The 22,206-nt window shown below is 43.0% G+C and overlaps 1 protein-coding gene across 1 annotated transcript in view; it reads left to right on the forward strand.

Moving 5' to 3' along the window:
• Positions 1-22,200, forward strand: part of LOC111974396 (serine/threonine-protein kinase BRSK2) — a 174,920-nt gene extending 152,720 nt beyond the window's left edge. Inside the window, 7 exon segments of the mRNA XM_070447367.1 lie at positions 1,184-1,516; positions 1,518-1,896; positions 3,387-3,435; positions 7,543-7,666; positions 12,314-12,494; positions 13,240-13,329; positions 20,026-22,200. Coding sequence (XP_070303468.1) covers positions 1,184-1,516; positions 1,518-1,896; positions 3,387-3,435; positions 7,543-7,666; positions 12,314-12,494; positions 13,240-13,329; positions 20,026-20,279 — 1,410 coding nt within the window. The 3' untranslated portion in view covers positions 20,280-22,200.
• The last annotated feature ends 6 nt before the right edge of the window (positions 22,201-22,206 follow it).

A 22,206-nucleotide genomic window follows, 5' to 3' on the forward strand; every position in this document is an offset into this window, starting at 1 on the left:
ATGACTGTAAAGGTTAGGGCTACAAATCAACTAACCAGCTCTTAGCTAGCACGCACAGTTCCTCCATTCTTTTACTGAGGCCATGCATTTTTAAAGCCAACCCTTAGCGAGGATACAAACATGCAGTCATCACATATTCTGCCTCTTCTTGCGGAACTGCCAGTGTTATGAAGGATTCTGTAAAAGTTTCATAGTTGAGGATATTTCTTTCGGGCAAATATTTATATCTGTCATCAACCCCAGCAAGGGTTTTGTGCCTAAATGTTACTTCATATAATTTTTTATGATGAGTGACACTGTAAACGACTTGGTTCAGATAGGGGTGATGCCATTTTAGTCCTCCTTTTTTAAGTATAAATATTGTGCCGATTATTTAAGGCTACACGTTATGTCACACATTGATGGGATCACTCTACTGATGTATATGGGGATTAGGGTTTAGGAGTGTAATTTGACCTTTAAACTTTATAGCACCCACATGCATGCACGCACCCACCCACGTGCACACACACACACACACACACACACACACACACACACACACACACACACACACACACACACACACACACACACACACTCATGCGTTATTTTTAATGAGGATCACTACACAAAGGCAGTCGTCATAAATGCTTCATAATGCTGCCATATGAGTGACGCAACAAAAAGCCATTAAACCTTGCATAAACTTTTAATACATGCCAGTTTTCATAAGCTGTCATAAACTGTCATGTCTTGCCATGATAGTTGCTATGTCACATTCATACCACAGCATTGTGCATGCAGAATGACTGCTTTCCACCAATCTGGAAGCTAATGCGGTTAGCTTTGAATGCTGTTTCAGTTGCCGGTTTGGGTTTGGCTTCATGAATGCTTGTAATGTTCTACACTTCTCTCCCCCCATGGTGCTGCTGCCTCCTGGTTGGCTGGTTATGCTAATGGCATGTTCTTCTTGTCTTTCTTTCTGCACTCTCATCACTCTCCCTGCCTGTGTGTCACTCGCTCCACCTATCCTCTCCTCCATGTCATTTCTTACTATATTTCTGTTTTATTCCTGGTGCCTTTTCATTGCAATACACCTTTATTGGGCTGTGGTGTTTTCTATATATGTCCCCTGGCTTCTGGGCGTGGTCTCTCATTGGCTGCCTGCGCTGTCAATCTAACGGCGCATGTCCAATCGCAGCCGGTCCGGCGCTTCTTTATCCCGCCCCAGTCGCCGGACCTCTGTCAGTCGCCCAACTGTAGCCCCACCCATTCCCCAGAGTTCCGCCTTAACCATAACGGGGTAGGGGGGACCAACCGCGTGCACCCACACCCGCTTCCAAACTCCTACACGCCAAAGATGGGGTCCCCCCTGATGCACCCCCGCACACAGACCCTCCCCGCCAAGCCCAAAGTGTCTGAGAAGCCCCTTCAGACCACCAGGTCCAACCCGCTTCCCAACTTGGCTGACAGCCCAACCACCCCCAAGTCGGAGCCCACCTCCCCCTCCTCACCTCTGGGCAGCCCCCCCNCCTCTGGGCAGCCCCCCCTACGTCCCCAACAGCCCGCGGCCACGCCGCCACCCGCCCCTCACCGTGCCCCCCAAGCTCTCCATCCCCCTGTCGCCGGTGCCACCCATGTCCCCCCTCCGCCGGCACCGCCTCCACCCTGACCACAACGGTCACAAATCTGTCCCCACCATACAGGTGACTCCCCACCCCTCTCCGCGGGGGAGCCCCCTCCCTACCCCCAAGGGCACTCCGGTGCACACGCCCAAGGAGAGCCCGGCGGGCACCCCTAGCCCCACGCCGCCCCCCAGCCCCTCCATCGGCGGGTTGCCCTGGAGGACGCGTCTCAACTCCATCAAGAATAGCTTCCTGGGCTCGCCGCGCTTCCATCGCAGGAAAATGCAAGGTACTGGACTGGGGTAGGAGACTTGTGGAGGGGGACGATAGGTGAGGAAATAAGGCAGGGTTTCCACAAACACTAACAGTGGGTATAGGAAAATGACCCTTTGGTGGCTCACAGCTACATCCTTCTGGGCTGCGTATATCATCCCCAGCGCAACGACGTGCTGGAACCACCTGGTCAAGGGGATTGGTCACCACGAGTTTTAAAATCCTACCTCTACACACTTCTGGTGAACAGTAGAACAAGTCATACTGTACTGTTAAGAAAGGTATTTGACACTCTCCCAGTAGAGTGTTAGCATTAGCGCTTAGCACAGGGGAACATCTGCGTTAATCTCAAGAGGGTTAACAGTAATCGTTCTGTCCTATACGTTGTGATATGATCATATTAAACCAAGGGGAGGGGTTCTTTATGCTAGTCCCATTCAATTCTACATGATTGGTCATATACATTATAAATCAACGGCTATTCCATTCCGATGAGAGGAGCACAGATGAAAAAGAATGGTTGTTTGTGTTATGAGGAGCGTATAGCTTCAGAGCTTTACCGTTGTGATGGTTCTCAAAGCGTGCAAAGCACATATATGTAATTGGGGAAACTGTAGTGTGTATTTTTCTTCTTCTAATGAGTGGTATAACGTTTTAATGCCTGTAGGTAGGTTGCCATGTAATATGTGCTGCACGGTGATAGATCATTTAAATCCTCCATTACTAAGGGGCGGCAGGTAGCCTAGCGGTTAGAGCGTTGGGACAGAATCCTAGAGCCAGCAAGGTGGAAAACTCTGCTGTTCTGCCCTTGAGCAAGGCAATTAACCCCCGCAACAACTGCTTCCCGGTTGAATGCATTCAGTTGTGCAACTGGCTAGGTGTCCCTTTCCTTTCCCGAAACATCATTTCTACAACTTGAAGGGATATTGTCCATCTTATCCAGAATAACCTTTGTAAATATTGGTATTACAATGGTAAAAGACAAACCAATTTATAAACAAGTTTACGGAGGAAAAGCTTTTGGGCTTTATGTTGTGCTTATGCACTATACAGTATTCATGTACATAGTAAGGATCAAGTGATAAAAAKAWWWTTWWWWAAATTGAACGTCCACACTGGACCCTCTATAGTGCTCTCAGATGTCAATCAAGCGATGTTGCCCATTTGTCTGACCTTTTCACCTTTTAAAGGTCCAATACAGACGTTTTTATCTCAATATCAAATCATTTTTGGGTAACAATTAAGTACATTCTTGTTGGTCTATGTACTTCCTGGTGGTGTCACCAGGTAGGCCAAAACTCCATCCCACCAAAACAGGCTGGAATTTCAGGCGGTCTTTTCAAACAGCTCTTACACCAAAAGGGTAGTCATCATCTTCACAATTTCACAGTAGTATTCCAACCTCATAGTGTGCAAATGTATATCAAAAACAGAAAAAACATGTTTTTCACTGTATTGGGCCTTTAACCTTTCACTTTTGACGTTGTTTTCTGCCTCTCTCCCCAGTTCCCACCCAGGAGGACATGTCCAGCCTCACGCCAGACTCTTCACCAGAGTGAGTGACCCAGGAAAACATAAATACAACGTTTGACAAACATTGAGGTAAAGAAAGAAAGTCACACACTCTAGATATGCTCCCAAACCCTGAAGAAGGCACTGTGTACCCGAAACGTTGTTTGCTATATCCATTAAATGTTTGGGAGCATAACTAGAGTGTGCAACTTTCTTTCTTATTTATAGTTTACTCTCCTATAGTCAGCACATCTACAGAACATTTTTGGGTGTGCGTCAGCTTATGCCTTTTACTAAACATTTAGAGGTCAAGGGTCATAGGGTGGTGGTCTGTAGGTGTTCTTTCGGAGATCTAACGCAAGTCTTCAGGAAAATACCTGTCTTTAGTCATATTCCAGTTGACCTATTTGCTTATGGCCTTGCCTACACCTAGCGACTTGTTTTTTGAAATTATACGAGCAAAAAAGATTCAATTTCATTTGGAATGGCAGACCTATTTATATAATGAATATGAATATAATGAATTATGAGGGCAGAAATTATTAAATATTAAAGCATTAGACCTAAAGGCTTCAGTCATACAAAAGATGTACTTAAATCCGAACTGGTTCTTTAGCAGATTAGTAAGAATGTCTCACCCCATGTTCAAGAATGGCATTTTTCCCTTTATTCAGATTACAACCTCTCACTTTTGGTTGTTTGAAAATGAAATATTCTCCAAAGTATCGCAATTTTTTTAACAAGCCATAGAAAGTTTGTTGCAATTTCAGTTTATTTCACCAGAAAAGACAGAGCAAATATTATGGTTAAACTCAAATATACTAATTGAAAATAAAAAATATATATTTTTGGAGTAAAACATTTTTTAAATGGTATAATCTTTGTAAATGATATCATAAATAGGACTGTTACATCACACATGCAGCTAACAAAAATATATGGAAATGTCTGCTCTACTCAAAATGACAACCAACTAATTGCAGCATTACTGCAAAAATGGAAGTGGAAGGGGGGAAAAGTAAGGAATTTGTCTGTCAGCCCTGCATTAAAGACCAGAATTCGTTAAAGAAAATTGTGATGAATAAAAAGTATACCAGTTTAATTTAAAGACCAAAAAATGTACCTCTGCAGAATAGTTGGGAAGAGTTTTTTATGTACCAATTCCATGGCACATGGTTTATGAACTGATATACAAAACTACACTGCATTCAAAACTTTTTTTTCTATTTAAATGATTATACAAAATTCATACAACTAATAGAATGTTATATACCGTTTCTTTGGAAAGTATTCAGACCCGTTGACTGTTTCCAAATTTTGTTACATTACAGCCTTTATGCTGAAATTTAAAAAAAAATCCCCCTTATCAGTCTACACACAATACCCCATAATGTCAAAGCAAAAACAGATTTTTATACATTTTTGCTAATAAAAAAAAAACAAAAAAACTTAAATATCACATTTACATAAGTATTCAGACCCTTTACGGAGTACTTTGTTGAAGCACCTTTGGCAGCGATCACATCATCGAGTCTTCTTGGGTATGACGCTACAAGCTTGGCACACCTGTATTTGGGGAGTTTCTCCCATTCTTCTCTGCAGATCCTCTCAAGCTTAGGTTGGATGGAGAGCGTTGCTGGACAGCTATTTTCAGGTCTCTCCAGAGATGTTCGATCGGGTTCAAGTCCGGGCCACTCAAGGACATTCAGAAACTTGTCCCGAAGCCACTCCTGCGTTGTCTTGGCTGTGTTCTTAGGGTCATTGTCCTGTTGGAAGGTGAACCTTCACCTCAGTCCGAAGTTCTGAGTGTTCTGGAGCAGGTTTTCATCAGGGATCTCTCTGTACTTTGCTCCGTTCATCTTTGCCTCGATCCTGACTAGTCTCCCAGTCGCTGCCTCTGAAAAACATCCCCACAGCATGATGCTGGCACTACCATGCTTCACCGTAGGGATGGGGCCAGATTTCCTCCAGACGTGACTCTTGGCATTCAGGCCAAAGATTTCAAGCTTGATTTCATCAGACCAGAGAATCTTGTTTCTTATGGTCAGAGTCATTTAGATGCCTTTTGGCAAATTCCAAGTGGGCTGGCATGTGCCTTTTACTGAGGAGTGGCTTCCGTCTGGCCACTCTACCATATAGGCCTGATTGGTGGAGTGCTTGGTCACCTCCCTGGCCAGGGCCCTTCTCCCCCGATTGCTCAGTTTGGCCGTGCGGCCAGCTCTAGGAAGAGTCTTGGTGGTTAAAACGTCTTCCTTTTCAGAATGATGGAGGCCACTGTGTTCTTGGGGACCTTCAATGCTCCAGAAATATTTTAATACCCTTTCCCAGATCTATGCCTCGACACAATCCTGTCTCGGAGCGCTATGGACAATTCCTTCGACCTCGTGGCTTGGTTTTTGCTCTGACATGCACTGTCAACTGTGGGACCTTATATAGACAGGTGAGTGTCTTTCCAAATCATGTCCAATCAGTTGAATTTACCAGTGGACTCCAACCAAGTTGTAGAACCATCTCAAGGATGATCAATGGAAAAACGATGCACCTGAGCTCAATATCGAGTCTCATAGCAACGTGTCTGAATACTTATGTAAATAAGGTATTTCTGTTTTTATTTTTAATACATTTGCAAACATTTCTAAAAACCTGTTTTCACTTTGTCATTATAGGGTATTTTGTGTAGCTCGCTAATGATTTAGCAATTGCTAAGCTTGTTTTTGGTCGCAATCTGTAGAAACTATGAGAATAGAAAGGTTCAGTACTTTTGTGAGACATCACAGCACAGTTGAAAAATATATGGCAAATAGAAATCAAAACTGGACAGTGTTCAGAGATAGATGGGAGGGGTTGAGTGGAGCTGAAGGATGGGACAAAAAAACAAACAAAAGATAACTATTGTAAAATATACGGTGTCGGTAAAACGCATATAATATGTATAAGCTGGAAGTAGAAGCCTAAGTGGTTTTGTCCATTAGTTTACTCAAATTAGCTGAGGGGTGGTAGGGTTAGGGGAAAATAATAAAGGAAAATATATACAAATATTTATATATATATATTTATATATATATATTTTATATATATATTTACAAAAATGATATATGGGGGATTGAAAATGATGCAGACAGTTACATTGATGGAAACCACAATCTATCTGCAATATTAAAGCTGATCCACCCCCTAAAAAAAGAAGAAGAAAAATAGGTCTCAGGCAAGGTCACTAGTGATTGTGATTCACTGATGTTGGCCCGTTAAGCTAATGTCTGGAGACACTTGTTCAGGAAGCTGCAGGTCTCAGGCAAGGAGATTCGTCACTTGATTGTGGGTCACTGAACCACCTCTGTTACATGCATGTGCATGAAAGTCAACTCATTCTACCTTTGGTGTTTTCGCCACTGGGAGAGTGACTATGTAAGGTACAGGCAGTAGGGATTCTGCTCAAGAGTCCTGTGTGAACAATCCCCACAATTATGCAGATTGGACTCTCCTTCCTGTTGATTGGGCTATTTTTAGGGAATTGTTTCCGCATGAATATTTTAGTGGTTTCGTTCCAGTTTGCTTCACAGACAGAGAGAGACACAGCTAGGGTCTGGTTGGATAGTTGGAGATGAGGCAGAGACGAGGAAGGGGCCTTGAGGTAGGTTAGTAGCAAAGGTAGTCAGGATGATGTCATTGCCATTGGGGACCAATATGAGGCTATTTGGACAAGCAGAGGGAGGAAGAGGGCTCACAGAACATGCACAAGGGTTGAAGTTAGATGACAGCGGGAGGTAGAAACAGAATAGCCTGGTTCAGATATCAATGTGCTTTAACCAACTCCTCTGACTATAATTGTCATGGCATACATTCTAGTCACCGGTTGGTTGAAATACWCATCTGGACCAGGCTAGGAGGGGCAATGTGATTTTAGATTAGAAGAACATTGAAATTAACACTACTGCCTTAAACCGTTTCTGTTCATTACCCTTACAGATCAGACAAAGCATGGTAAATGTTGCAATATGCAAATGAGCGTGGCACTATGTTAATTGTCCTCTCGACATGATGCATTAGTCTTCTCTCCAGCAGATACTAAATTAAGTGAGTGTGTGTCCTTCTAGTTTGCTGACATGTATGTGTCTGTGAGAATGCACCATTTTCTTCTCCCTCCCCGCAGGCTTGCCAAGAAGTCGTGGTTTGGTAACTTCATCAACATGGAGAAAGAGGAGCAGATCTTTGTGGTGATCAGAGACAAGCCTCTCAGCTCCATCAAAGCAGACATCGTTCACGCCTTCCTCTCTGTAAGAGCTCCTCACCACTCCTTTTTACTCCTCGCCGCTCCTCTTTCTCTCCCTCTCCGTCTACTGTATGTGTATCTTCTATCTCTCTCTCTCTCTCTCTCTCTCTCTCTCTCTCTCTCTCTCTCGCTCCCTCCTTTGTCACCCCCCTACTTATGATCAAATCAAATTGTATTTGTCACATGCGCCCGAATACAACAGGTGTAGACCTTACAGTGAAATGCTTACTTACAAGCCCTTAACCAACAATGCTTTAAGTTTTAAGAAAAATAAGTGTTAAGTAAAAAATAGAAAATAAAAGTGACAAATAATTAAACGGCAGCAGTCAAATAACAATACCGAGGCTGTATACAGGAGGTACCGGTACAGAGTCAATGTGCGGGGACACCGGTTAGTCGAGGCAATTGAGGGAATATGTACATGTAGGTAGAGTTAAAGTGACTACGCATAGATAATAATCAGAGAGTAGCAGCAGTGTAAAATAGGGGTCTGGGTAGCCCTTTGATTAGCTGTTCAGGAGTCTTATGGCTTAAGGGTAGAAGCTGTTAAGAAGCCATTTGGACTTAGACTTGGCACTCTGGTACCGCTTGCCGTGCGGTAGCAGAGAGAACAGTCTATGACTAGGGTGGCTAGAGTCTTCGACAATTTTTAGGGCCTTTCTCTGATATCGCCTGGTATAGAGGTCCTGGATGGCAGGAAGCTTGGCCCCAGTGATGTACACACTGTAGTGCCGGCAGTGATGAAACCGGTCAGGATGCTCTCGATGTTGCAGCTGTAGAACCTTTTTAGGATCTGAGGACCCATGCTGAATCTTTTCAGTCTCCTGAGGGGGAATAGGCTTTGTCGTGCCCTCTTCACGACTGTCTTAGTGTGTTTGGACCATGATAGTTTGTTGGTGATGTGGACACCAAGGAACTTGAAGCTCTCAACCTGCTCCACTACAGCCCCATCAATGAGAATTGGGGCGTGCTCAGTCCTCCTATTCCTGCAGTCCACAATCATCTCCTTTGTCTTTGATCACGTTGAGGGAGAGGTTGTTGTCCTGGCCAGGTCTCTGACCTCCTCCCTATAGGCTGTCTCATCGTTGTTGGCGATCAGGCCTACCACTGTTGTGTCATCGGCAAACTTGATGATGGTGTTGGAGTCGTGCCTGGCCACGTAGTCATGAGTGAACAGGGAGTACAGGAGGGGACTGAGCACGCATCTCTGAGGGGCCTCTATGTTGAGGATCAGCATGGCAGATGTGTTACTACCTACCCTTACCACCTGGGGGCGGCCCGTCAGGAAGTCCAGGATCCAGTTGCAGAGGGAGGTGTTTAGTCCCAGGATCCATAGCTTAGTGATTAGCTTTGAGGGCACTACGGTGTTGAACGCTGAGCTGTAGTCAATGAATAGCATTCTCGCATAGGTGTTCCTTTTGTCCAGGTGGGAAAGGGCAGTGTGGAGTGCAATAGAGATTGCGTCATCTGTGGATCTGTTGGGGCGGTATGCAAATTGCAGTGGGTCTAGGGTTTCTTGGATAATGGTGTTGATGTCAGCCATGACCAACCTTTCAATGCACTTCATGGATACAGACGTGAGTGCTACGGGTCGGTAGTCATTTAGGCAGGTTACCTTAGTGTTCTTGGGCACTTGGCTCTTTTCGATCATAAGACACAGTGGCAGAAACATTATGTACAAAATAAGTTAGAAATAACGCGAAAAAACACACACAATAGCACAATTGGTTAGGGGATCGTAAAACTATTTGACTTGTTATTGTATGGAATAATATTTAAAAAATCCTGGTCTTCAAACATTGAAATCATTATTAGAGCTAGCACACAAAGTGATGGCTATGTTCATTGGTTTGTCCAGGAGGTGAAGTGGATAAATTCACTATAAAGCATCTGTGATTTATCTTTCGATTTACAGCAACTTTTAGTCAGTGCTACTGCCTGCATTTCCCTCTGCTGCTTTCCCAGTGAAGGGCAGTGTAATTGTGTAATCAGTGAACAGCAGCCTGCTTTTTGTAGTCTGCATATGATTGGTGCACAGCAGTCTGGTTTCTGACATTAAAGAGAGCCAAGGAAAGGACTTGATTGAGTCTTCTTAAGTTTTTCTTGGCCACGCTGTGCATAGCTGTGTCATTATAATGGTATATCAAAGCGTCAATACAGTCACGACAACGGACGGATAGTGACTTTGACACTGACATGACACAACCATCATCGTACACTACAGTAGTTGGCTTGCATTAACCCTACACCTTGCCAATTATCTAACCTCTGCAATATTTCCCAGCAGGTTTGTTTTCGTGTATTTTCAAAGGCACCCTAGTCTCTGTAGCCTAACACTGTGTTGTTGCTGTGTGACCCGCTGTCTATTGTAATTGACTCAGAGTCTGATGGTCCCTAACAGCGGTGTGCTGTAGTGTAACAGATACAGTGTTGTCTCTTCCTGTCTTGTCTTGTCTCTCTTTGTCTCTCCTCTGTATTTTAGCTCATATACAGTGGCTTGCGAAAGTATTCACCCCCTTGGCATTTTTCCTATTTTGTTGCCTTACGACCTGGAATTAAAATATATTTTTTGGGGGGGTTTGTATCATTTGACTTACACAACATGCCTACCACTTTGAAGATGCAAACAATTTTTTCTTGTGAAACAAACAAGAAATAAGACAAAAAAACGGAAAACTTGAGCGTGCATAACTATTCACACCCCCCAAAGTCAATACTTTGTAGATTCACCTTTTGCAGCAATTACAGCTGCAAGTCTCTTGGGGTATATCTTTATAAGCTTGGAACATCTAGCCACTGGGATTTTTGCCCATTCTTCAAGACAAAACTGCTACAGCTCCTTCAAATTGGATGGGTTCCGCGGGTGTACAGCAATCTTTAAGTCATACCACAGATTCTCAATTGGATTGAGGTCTGAGGTTTGACTAGGCCATTCCAAGACATTTAAATGTTTCCCCTTAAACCACTCGAGTGTTGCTTTAGCAGTATGCTTAGGGTCATTGTCCTGCTGTAAGGTGAACCTCCGTCCCAGTCTCAAATCTCTGGAAGACTGAAGCAGGTTTCCCTCAAGAATTTCCCTGTATTTGGTGCAATCCATCATTCCTTCAATTCTGACCAGTTTCCCAGTCCCTGTCACTGAAAAATATCCCCAAAGCATGATGCTGCCATCACCATGCTTCACTGTGGGGATGAGGTTCTCGGGGTGATGAGAGGTGTTGGGTTTGCGCCAGACATAGCGTTTTCCTTGATGGCCAAAAAGCTAAATTGTATACTCATCTGACCAGAGTACCTTCTTCCATATGTTTGGGGAGTCTTCCACATGCCTTTTGGCGAACACCAAACGTGTTTGCTTATTTTTTTCTTTAAGCAATGGCTTTTTTCTGCCCAGCTCTGTGGAGTGTACGGCTTAAAGTGGTCCCATGGACAGATACTCCAATCTCCGCTATGAAGCTTTGCATCTCCTTCAGGCTTATCTTTGGCCTCTTTGTTCCCTTTCTGATTAATGCCCTTCTTGCCTGGTCCGTGAGTTTTGGTGGGTGGCTCTCTCTTGGCAGGTTTGTTGTGGTGCCATATTCTTTCAATTTTTTAATAATGGATTTAATGGTGCTCCGTGGGATGTTAAAAGTTTCTGATATTTTTTTTATAACCCAACCCTGATCTGTACTTCTCCACAGCTTTGTCCCTGACCTGTTTGGAGAGCTCTTTGGTCTTCATGGTGCTGCTTGCTTGATGGTGCCCCTTGCTTAGTGGTGTTGCAGACTCTGGGGCCTTTCAGAACAGGTGTATATACACTGAGATCATGTGACAGATCATGTGACACTTAAATAAAGTCCACCTGTGTGCAATCTAACTAATTATGTAACTTCTGAAGGTATTTGGTTGCACCAGATCTTATTTAGGGGCTTCATAGCAAAATACTTTTCTTTTCAAACAAGTTATTCTTTTTTTCACATCACCAATTTAGACTATTTTGTGTATGTCCGTTGCATGAAATCCAAATAAAAATCTATTTAAATGACAGGTTGTAATGCAACTGTAATGGCTGTCCTCGCTGACAGAAGGAGAGGACCAAAACGCAGAGTGGTTAGTGTTCATTATTTAATGAAAGTCAACAAAACACTTCAAAATACAAAACAACCAACAAACGTGACAAAACCGAAACAGTCCTGTGTGGCACAAACACTGACACAGGAACAAACACCCACAAAACACACGTGAAACCCAGGCTGCCTAAGTATGATTCTCAATCAGGGACAACGATTGACAGCTGCCTCTGATTGAGAATCATACCCGGCCGAACACAAACATCCCAACATAGAAAATCACACATAGACAAACCCACCCAACTCATGCCCTGACCAACTAAATAAATACAAGACAAAAGAAAACAGGTCAGGAACGTGACAGCAACAAAATAGGAAAAACGCCAAGGGGGATGAATACTTTTGGAAGGCACTGTACATATTATTTTTCTCACTAGTCACACACGGTCTCTGTATTGAAACAGATTATTTTCTCTCTTTTTTTCCTGTGCTATCTCTTTGTTTTCGCTTTCTCTTTCCCACCCTCCACCTCCCTTTCCCATCTCTCTCCCTCTGCTTTCCTACCCCCTGCTTCCCACCTTCCCCCCCTTCTCCTCTCTCTCATATAGATCCCCAGTCTGAGCCACAGTGTGATCAGTCAGACAAGTTTCCGGGCGGAGTATAAGTCTACAGCCGGCCCTACAGTGTTTCAGAAGCCGGTCAAGTTCCAGGTGGACATCACCTATACAGAGAGCACCGCCGCCACCAAAGAGAACGGCATCTATTCGGTCACCTTCACCCTGCTCTCAGGTAACACACACAGACAGGCAGGCAGTTAGGCAGGCACATGCGTGCACACACACACACATTAACATACACACACAAACACTGTATACACACAGACACTTCCTGAATATGTACACACAAGTACAAGCACATACACCAGCTGATGCAAGCACCATTACACAGAAGCCTGGTGAGAAGGAGGACAGAGAAACAGAGACCTTTTCCCACCATAATCACACTGCACTTTAGTCCCTGCTGAGTCTCAAAGGACAACCTCTGGCCAATGACACTGGAGCATCATCTCCAGCCAAATATTCTGTGTTGTCTCTGCAGTTTCTCTGCTTATTCCCATGTGGATCATTTATGTTAAATTTATGTTGAACAGACTCTCATTTAATTCAGCTGAATTCCTTTGAGATTTACATGTGCCTGATTTAAAATTGAAGCTTCATTAAGGCTATTGTGAGAAAAATATAATGGAAATTATACCATTGTGTTCATAACATTTCATAACATCTTTGCGTCCTACTGGTGTGACATTGTGTGTTTCAACGTCACAAGCTTATTTTCTGTCAATCATTCTGGTTATTTTCAAAAGTATTTCTTATTTTTCAGTCAATCAAGTTCTAGGACTGTTTCTCTCTATTTCTCTCTCACTCCCTTCCTCCACCTCCTCTATATCTCTTTCCTCATGCTCTCTCTCTCCTCCTCACTCTCTACATCCCTGATTTTTCTCTCTGTCTCTCCCCCTCTCCCCCTCTCTCACCAGGTCCCAGCCGCCGTTTCAAGCGTGTGGTTGAGACCATTCAGGCTCAACTGATGAGCTCACATGACCAGCCCGGGGTTCAGCAGATCTCTGGTAAGAGAGACCTCACCTTCTCCGCCCCGACACCCCTCCACTACCCCCCCCCCCCCACTCACCCCCACCCCCGTCTTCGGCATCCCGTAAGCTGCACGGCAACGCCCACAGTCACAGCGCGTCTCGACTCACACGCTTTGACAAAAGCATCATCCACGTGCATGGCGCCAAACCATGGCAGATGCACCGGGCACCAACAAAGCAACAACGTTGCTATCTTTCGAGACGTCACACTCTCTCCTGACTTTCTTTGCATTCACACACCAGAGCTCAGTCATGGAAACTACGCACGCAGAATTTAATTAACCTTCCCATGTTAGATAATAAGGACCAAAATGATGTAACCTATCAAAACTAATCCCCCTACACATTAGCTCAGCTACATTATGTTATTAATATAGTTTGATATTCTGGGAGGAAAGATGGGTTGACGCAGGGAGGAATGGAAGAAAAGAAAGACAGAGTCAACGTTTCTGTTCTTCAACTTGTCCTTGTTTGTTTTTTTTTATGTGCCTGTATTGTATTAACTTTGGGGTTTTTCATCAATTGATAACAGAACCCACTGCTGATGAGACATGGTACATACATTAACATAGAACATACTAATAGAAATTTTAATAGGTCTAGAGCATCTTCTTACGCTCTTGGCCCACGTATGGTGTGTGCAGGCCTAGGCTTAACAACCTGGACTCAAATACATCAACTCATCATCAAATCCTTGGGAAGTGTACCAGGTGTGTTAAAAAGGGACATGTCTGCTAAAATGTTTAAACTTTCCTGACTTCCATGCATCTGTAGCAACCACCTCAACATCACATACATGAAAAGTTACATGTTTCTATGTTTTGTAGATAAAAAAAAAGATAAAGAGGAAGATAAGTGTTTCCAATTAAATCATCGTGTGCATTTGAACATTTTAACCATTTATGAAGTAGGCATTTCCTATCATTGTCTAACTAATTGGATTGATTGATGTCATTTTATTACTACAAAAACATAGAAACATGCCATTTTCACAATATTGTTGGGGGGGGGGGGTCTCTGGGATAATGAATATGAAGTTGGATTTTTTTATTTATTTCCCTTTAATGCTGGCAAGCTGGCCTGACACACACACAAACACACACACACACCATACCACACACACACACACACACACACACACACACACACACACACACACACACACACACACACCTACCTACTTCTTAGACCAGGAGTAACACTGGTTTGACCCCACTCTCTAGTTCACACATTTAGCACACGTACCAGCTAGCAGTCTTAGCACTTTGAATGCCTTTGACTCACCCTGTCACAGATGGGAACTGTTATCAGGCACTGTATGCAACCACTTTCTCCATCAATAACTCATCCCCATCCCTCTTTAAATTGTTCACTGTATGCAACACCTCAACCACATTCTCCATCAATAACTCATCCCCACCCCTCTTTTTGCTTTCACTCTCTTTTTCTTTCTTTCTTTCTTTCTTTCTTTCTTTCTTTCTTTCTTTCTTTCTTTCTTTCTTTCTTTCTTTTTCTTTATTTCTCGTTCTTTCAGTTTTTCTCTGTTTTCTTTGTCATCTGTCCATGTCTTTGTCCCTTTTTCAGGTTTGGGGTCAAAGGTTATACCATATTCCAGGGAATTCATTGAAATTCAAGTAATGAATTGAAAAAACATAATTTCAAATAGTGGTTGATTTCCAATGAATTTACTGAAATTCAGTTGTTTTCCAGAATGAGTTGAGCTGGAATTGACCACAACCCTCTAGCCCTGTATTTTCTATCCCTTTTCTATCCATCTCTATCTCCTTCTTTTCCTCTCACCCTCTTTCACCTGTCAGTCCATCCCAGCCTGCTTTTGGTCGTCATCCACAGCTTCAATCTAACTGTACTTGTCAGAGAATCACTAAAATAACTGAATGACTGGTCTGGCATGCTGCGTGGAATGCGCAGGTTTCAACCAGAGCCATAGACATTCTACACAGAGTCTGGAAACTGATCATCTATGTCGGCTCCAAATATTCCATGCATGTGATGGTCTTGGTCTTTTTGGTGCCAATATGGTCATATATATATATAATATAGGTCATTCTGAAACTGAGTTTGCCTAACTCTGTGTGCCTATGGCTCTGGGGTGGATTAATGCACTGGATGCTAGATATCACACACTGATACTGAACAGTGTGTGCCACGTATGACAACGACACACTGAGGGCATGTGTTTTAGCCCAAAAACTATTTGACCAACCACAACCTTTACGAATATTAAATCAACCGCTAGTCTAATATTTGAAACAGATCTGTGCAATCTGTTTGCACTCACTCCTTCAGTGTCCGAGACCAGAGGGGACTGCATGCGGTGCCAAGTTTGAAGAGTACTATTAGCTACTACAGATGACACTCGTACTGTATGAATTCTGACTTCATTTGTACGTGTGAATATTTCATGGGGAAAAGGAAGGCCGGTGTCTGTGTGTGCGTGTGTGCAAACGTGTGCGTGAATGTGTCTGTTTGCGCAAATACATTTTCTCGTCCTTTTGTACTTTGAGTGCCCCCCCCCCCTCCCAAGTAGAATATTTCTAATCTCCCATCAGCTTTCACCCTACCCAGCTAATTTACCTCATAGATAAGAGATCGATCGAGAACAAGAAAGAGTTACCTACAGAGAGTCAGAGACCTATCTAGAGAGACAGACTGACAGACGGGTAGAGACAGAGAGAAACAGAAAGTCTGAAGAGAAGCAATGGAGGTAGACACCCACCCTCCCCCTTTGAAATGCACGGACTTTAAACATCCATGCAAAGTAAGAATAAGACTTCCCATTTGATGGGTTTTGATTCCAAAACGCAATATTTACATTTTCTGAAATGTTGGTGAATTGACATTCATTAAAACACATCTTGTGAAAGAGATAGAGCTGTTCTTTTTATTTTACCATGCCATGGGCTAGTGAAAAAAAGACATTATCTTGTTGAAAATATTGCAAGGTAATTTTATTTTAGAGAATTGATTTATTTTAGACAAATAATCATGTTGTGTGGCAAAACGCTATATATCCACGCCAAAACACAGAACTCCAATAGAAAAAGTATTCCGATTGGGTTTTAAACAGTTATATTCGTAAAGTATTCAGACCCCTTGACTTTTTCCACATTTTCTTATGTTACAGCCTAAAATTCTAATTGTGTTATGTTACAGCCTAAAATAGATTAAATCGTCCCCCCCAACCCCCCCTGATTAATATACACACAATACCCCATAATGACAAAGCAAAACGTTTTTTAGAAACGTTAGCAAATTTTGCACATTTACATAAGTATTCAAACCCTTTACTCAGTACTTTGTTGAAGCGTTTTTGGCAGCGATTACAGCCTCGAGTCTTCTTAGGGTATGAAACTGCACAATACGACTCAGGATAAGACCCAGATGCAGACACGGGAGACAGACAGTTTGAATCTCAGATGTTTATTACACAACAGGTTGCAGGCAAATGGCTGGGAACGCTGCGCCTCACGGACCTGGTTCTCTATACCCCAGATGAGTGCAGACGCTAGACAAGGGGTAGGGAGGATGGTCTCGGGATCCGACGGTGTAGCAGCGGGGCTATAGAGATGTGAGAGCGCATCCGGCTTCACATTCTTGGACCCCGGGCGGTAGGAGATGGTAAAGTTGAACAGAGTGAATAGCAGGGCCCATCGAGCTTGCCTATAGTTGAGGCGCTTGGCGGTGCGGAGATATTCCAGGTTTAATATATTCCAAGATATTCCAAGTTTAATAACAGCCATAATTCGTACTCATAGAAAAGGACCCATGCGCATTCATTTCAGACAAAAAAATGCTAAATGTATGTAAAGATTTATACAATTCTTCATTTGTATATACCAGCTGACACTATAGAGGTGTGTTAGAGAGTAACTGTGTACTCTGCTCCCAGATGTCTCTCAGCGGACAGACACTCTAACCAGCAAACCCTCCAAGCGTGGTAAGAACCACTAAGACAATACTCACTGTTTCCCTGAATATGTAATCACAATAAAATACTAAATTAATCAAATACCCACTGTTTCCCTAATGAAATACTCACTCGATTGGCAAACAGCAAGCTACTAGCCTGAGCCTCCCTCACTACACCTGATGACTCTTAACCTCTTCACCATCAACGCACTATGGTGTCACTAATGCACAGCTGCGCGCGTGTGTGCGTGTGTGTGTGCGTGCGTGCGTGCGTGCGTATAATCCTTTGCATGGGGCTGTATGGCACAGTGTGCGTTGGGATGCACATTAATGTCCACTCCCCCTCCCGTCCATTCCATGGGTGAAACACATTGTAGACCATCAGTAACAAATGGCTATGTAGCACAAGAACAATGGTAAGTGATAGCAAGATGACATTGTGTAAGTATTTTGTGTTTGGTCAACAAAAAAACACCCACCTTTAAAAGGGCAGTTAGATTGATAGATTTCAAGAAAGTTAGGAGTAAACCTGTCTATGTTTGACTCTCAGTGCAACACTAAGGGCTGGCTTCGCAGGCCCAGATTAAGCCTGTTACTGGATTAAAAAGCACTTCCAATTTAGGATGCCCATTGAGCATGCTTTTTTGTCCAGGACAAGGCTTAAACTGTGTCCGGGAAACCGGCCCTAAAATTCCTCTTACTTGAAAGTGAAATTGGTTGTGTGATGAGTGATGTTATTGTGATGATGGCATGTTGTTCACATTGTCTGTGTTTGTCTGTGAGCACTGTATGGACTCATTCTAAGGTATGCTTTTATTGTGGTGATTGGGATAGTTACCAGGAGCTTGGAAGGCAAGACATTATGTTTTGTGGTACTCTGAAATGCTACTCACGTTCCCATCCCTTCCTCTCCTCCCTCCTTTCTTCAGAAAGAGAGCAATTGGGCGTGCAGGCTTTGGTTACAGCCCTGCTCTACCACTCCTATTTCTACTAATCCTCTTCTAATCTTGACGAGCTAAATCAGGAGTGTTAGAGCAGGGCTGGACAAAAAACTGCACTCAGTAGGATATAGATTTGGACACCCCTGTCCCAAACCGTGTCATTTTAGTCATTACCCTTCCATAGCTCAAGCTAGCCCTCCTATGTCACCACTCTCACCCCAACCAGGTAGAACAGAGACTCAAAAGCCCAACAGGTTTTATGTGAACCCTACATTTTTTTAATGGATTACTATTGTTCAAACTTTTTGGTCTCCTAATTTAGCGCTTTAATACTGATGCACCATAACCTCATCCTAGAGACGGAATTAACGTACAGTACCAGTGAGAAGTTTGGACACACCTACTCATTCCAGGTATTATTTTTTTTTTTTTTACTATTTTCTACATTGTAGAATAATAGTGAAGACTTCAAAACTATGAAATAACACATATGGAATCATGTAGTAACCAAAAAAGTGTTAAACAAGTAGCCACCCTTTGCCTTGATGACCGCTTTGCACATTCTTGGCATTCTCTCAACCAGCTTCATGAGGAATGCTTTTCCAACAGGCTTGAAGGAGTTCCCACACGTGCGGAGCACTTGTTGGCTGCTTTTCATTCACTCTGCAGTCCAACTCCTCCCAAACCATCTCAATTGGGTTGAGGTCGGGTGATTGTGGAGACCAGYTCATCTGATGCAGCGCTCCATCACTCTCCTTGGTCAAATAGCCCTTGCACAGCCTGGAGGTGTGTGTTGTGTCATTGTCCTGTTGAAAAACAAATGATAGTCCCACTAATCGCAAACCAGATGGGATGGAGTATTGCTGCAGAATGCTGTGGTAGCCATGCTGGTTAAGTGTGCCTTGAATTCTAAATAAATCACAGACAGTGTCACCAGCAAAGCATCCACATACCATCACACCTCCTCCTCCATGCTTCACAGTGGGAACCTCACATGCAGAGATCATCCGTTCACCTACTCTGCAACTCACAAAGACATGGCGGTTGGAACCAAAAATCTCAAATTTGGACTCATCAGACCAAAGGACAGATTTCCACCGGTCTAATGTCCATTGCTTGTTTCTTTGCCCAAGCAAGCATGAAACATTTATTTGGGCTGGAATCTGAGGTGAAGTTAACTCTAAAGAAGGTATCCTCTGTAGCAGAGGTAACTCTGGGTCTTCCTTTTCTTGTGGTGGTCCTCATGAGAGCCAGTGTCATCATAGTGCTACATGGTTTTTGTGACTGCACTTGTAGAAACTTTTAAAGTTCTTGACATTTTCCGGATTGACTAACCTTCTTGTCTTAAAGTAATGCTGGACTGTCGTTTCTCTTTGCTTATTTGAGCTGCTCTTGCCATAATATGGACTTGGTCTTTTACCAAATAGGGCTATCTTCTGTATACCATTACTACATGATTCCATATGTATAATTTCACAGTTGTGATGTCTTCACTATTATTCTACAATGTAGAAAATAGTAAGAATAAAGAAAAATCCTTGAATGAGTAGCTGTGTCCAATATTTTGACTGGTACTGTATATACTAACAGTCTAACACATATAATCAAATCCTCTTTTTTACCATCCATGTGGCTAGCGAGTCTCCTTTTTACCTCCTGGAACAATACCTCCAGTCCTTTCCTCATCATCACCCTCTCCTCCTATCACCCTCTCCTCTTCCTCCTCACGTTAACCCCATTGCTCATTCGTTGTTTGTTCTCTCTCTCTCTCTTTTTCTTTTCTTCCCATCTTTGTACCTAGGCAGCCCGTTGAGTAACTTCTTTGACGTAATTAAACAGCTTTTTTCAGACGAGAAGAACAGCCAGGCGTCGCACAACCCCCCTGGCACACCCGGCACACCTAGCCCCGCCCCTGCCAAGCATGCCCCCGGCAGCAGGCGAAACGAGCCATGTCCCCCGCCCACTCAGCCCACTGACTCTAAATGCCCCCCGCTTCTGGGCAAAGACAAACAAACAAAGATGGCCGCCACCAGCCGGACTGGGGAACAACCTTAAGACCGGAGAGAAGTAGCTAGCTCTCTGTTGCATGACTAGATAATAACCACCTGTTATCAGGTCATTCAAAACCCAATACAAAACCCACAAGAGTGTGTGAGAGATGAGAAATGAAATGAGAGATGCTGCTGGTTTCTTTGCTTTAGTCAGTAGGCTTAGTGTGTTTGTGTCTCGAAAAAATTCAACTTTTGGTTATCACAGGGAGAAACTTTTGTACTGTATAATAATGGAATGACTCCTCTTTGAGTTTAGCAATCGATCATTGATCAGTATTTTCACGATAACAAGTACCACGTGTAGCCATGTTTCTTTTCTGTTCCTCTACCCCCTCGTCCCTTTCCCACGCCGTGGGATGTGTTGGTGTGCGTGTGTGTGTGTCTGCTCTGTGATGATGGCTTGACCTTGTCTCTACCACCAGGGATCATCACTAAAACCTATTAGAGAAACAAGATGGAGGACAGTGTGTGTCCCAACCTGGGGCACTTTGTCAACAACGGGAGTAAGTGAGCCAGAGACGGAGGACAAGAGAAAGACTTCACATACTTCACACTGCTGTCCCCCTCCTCCCCATGCACCTCTCCTTCTTTCCACCTGCACACACACACACACACACACACACACACTTAGACTAAACATTAGAGTACTAGAGACTCTCTCATCATCGTGACAGACACCCAGAGACATATTAGCCGAAGAGTTGGAGAAAAGCCTTAAAAAGACAATGATGTTTGTCAAACCTATACTACACGCATCCTCTCTCCTCCTTTCTCTCCTCATTGTCTATCCTCCTACACACATACACACTGGGGGGATGTATAGACTTGTGCACAAAGACGAATGGAAGTAGAACCACTGGCTCCTATGAAAGTTGGAGAGAGGAGGCGCGACTCTTGGACGTTGGATGGACGTTGGCTGAACGTTGGCTAAACTTTGGCTGGATTGTAATTCTTTTTAATGTAGTCCTTCTTTGTGAGCTACAGCATTTTAACACTTTAGACGTATTCAGACTCTGTGTCATTGCTGTAAATGAAATGAAATTGAGTTAATTGACTTTGGGTGGGCAATGGGGAGGGAGGGTACACAAATGAATGATCTATTCTGTTGTACAGACTAACTACAGTATGTTCCCATATGTACACCGTTTGTGTAGTTGTGACATTATGTTAAGCTAAGAACGTATCGCTATCTTCTGTGTTTTCTACTTTTTGGACGTGTTTTATCGATTAAATGTTGTAGGGATGAATAATTTCAGGGTTTAATTTTCTTCCATTTTGTCTTGTTCATGTTCCTTTGAAATATCTGCAGGATTCAGACAATAGTGGACATAATTATTGTGTATATTTGTGTACCTTATTGTATTTTTTTTTGTCATGTTTGTTTTAATTTATTCTGGGTTATTTATATAAATGATGTAGAAAATGTATCAGATAATTTAAGGATTGTTTTTGTCATGTTTTAATTTATTGATCGTTGATCATTCTCTAAATGTTTTTGTGAACATTCATTCTTTCCCAGCTTCGATGAGAAAGCTTGTAATATATACATTTGGAAAATGATTTACGGTAATTTAAGAATGTAGACTAGTCTCTTTGAGAGGAATGAGCCAGCCCTCTGTTGATAATAACTGTGCGTTCCTCCTCGTTGTGTGATAACAACATCAAAGACATCACTCCAGCCACTCGCCTTGTAAATACAAAACAATTTGCTGACAAACTTATTTAAAAACAAAAAAAACGGGATTCCTACTCTTAGCTTTTACCTTGTAATGTCGTTTGCATGTCCAACATTTGTCTTTTCTTTGCATGTAGTTGTTGGAATTGTTCTGTCCCTTTTTCCCCCTTCTTTCTTTCTTTCTTTCTTTCGTTCTTTCTTTCTTTCCTGTCTCTTAATTTGTTTCTCTTATTTTTCTTTTTTCTCTCACCACTTC

Source organism: Salvelinus sp. IW2-2015, linkage group LG15 (assembly GCF_002910315.2).
Source record: "Salvelinus sp. IW2-2015 linkage group LG15, ASM291031v2, whole genome shotgun sequence".
NCBI classification, from domain to species: Eukaryota; Metazoa; Chordata; class Actinopteri; order Salmoniformes; family Salmonidae; genus Salvelinus; species Salvelinus sp. IW2-2015.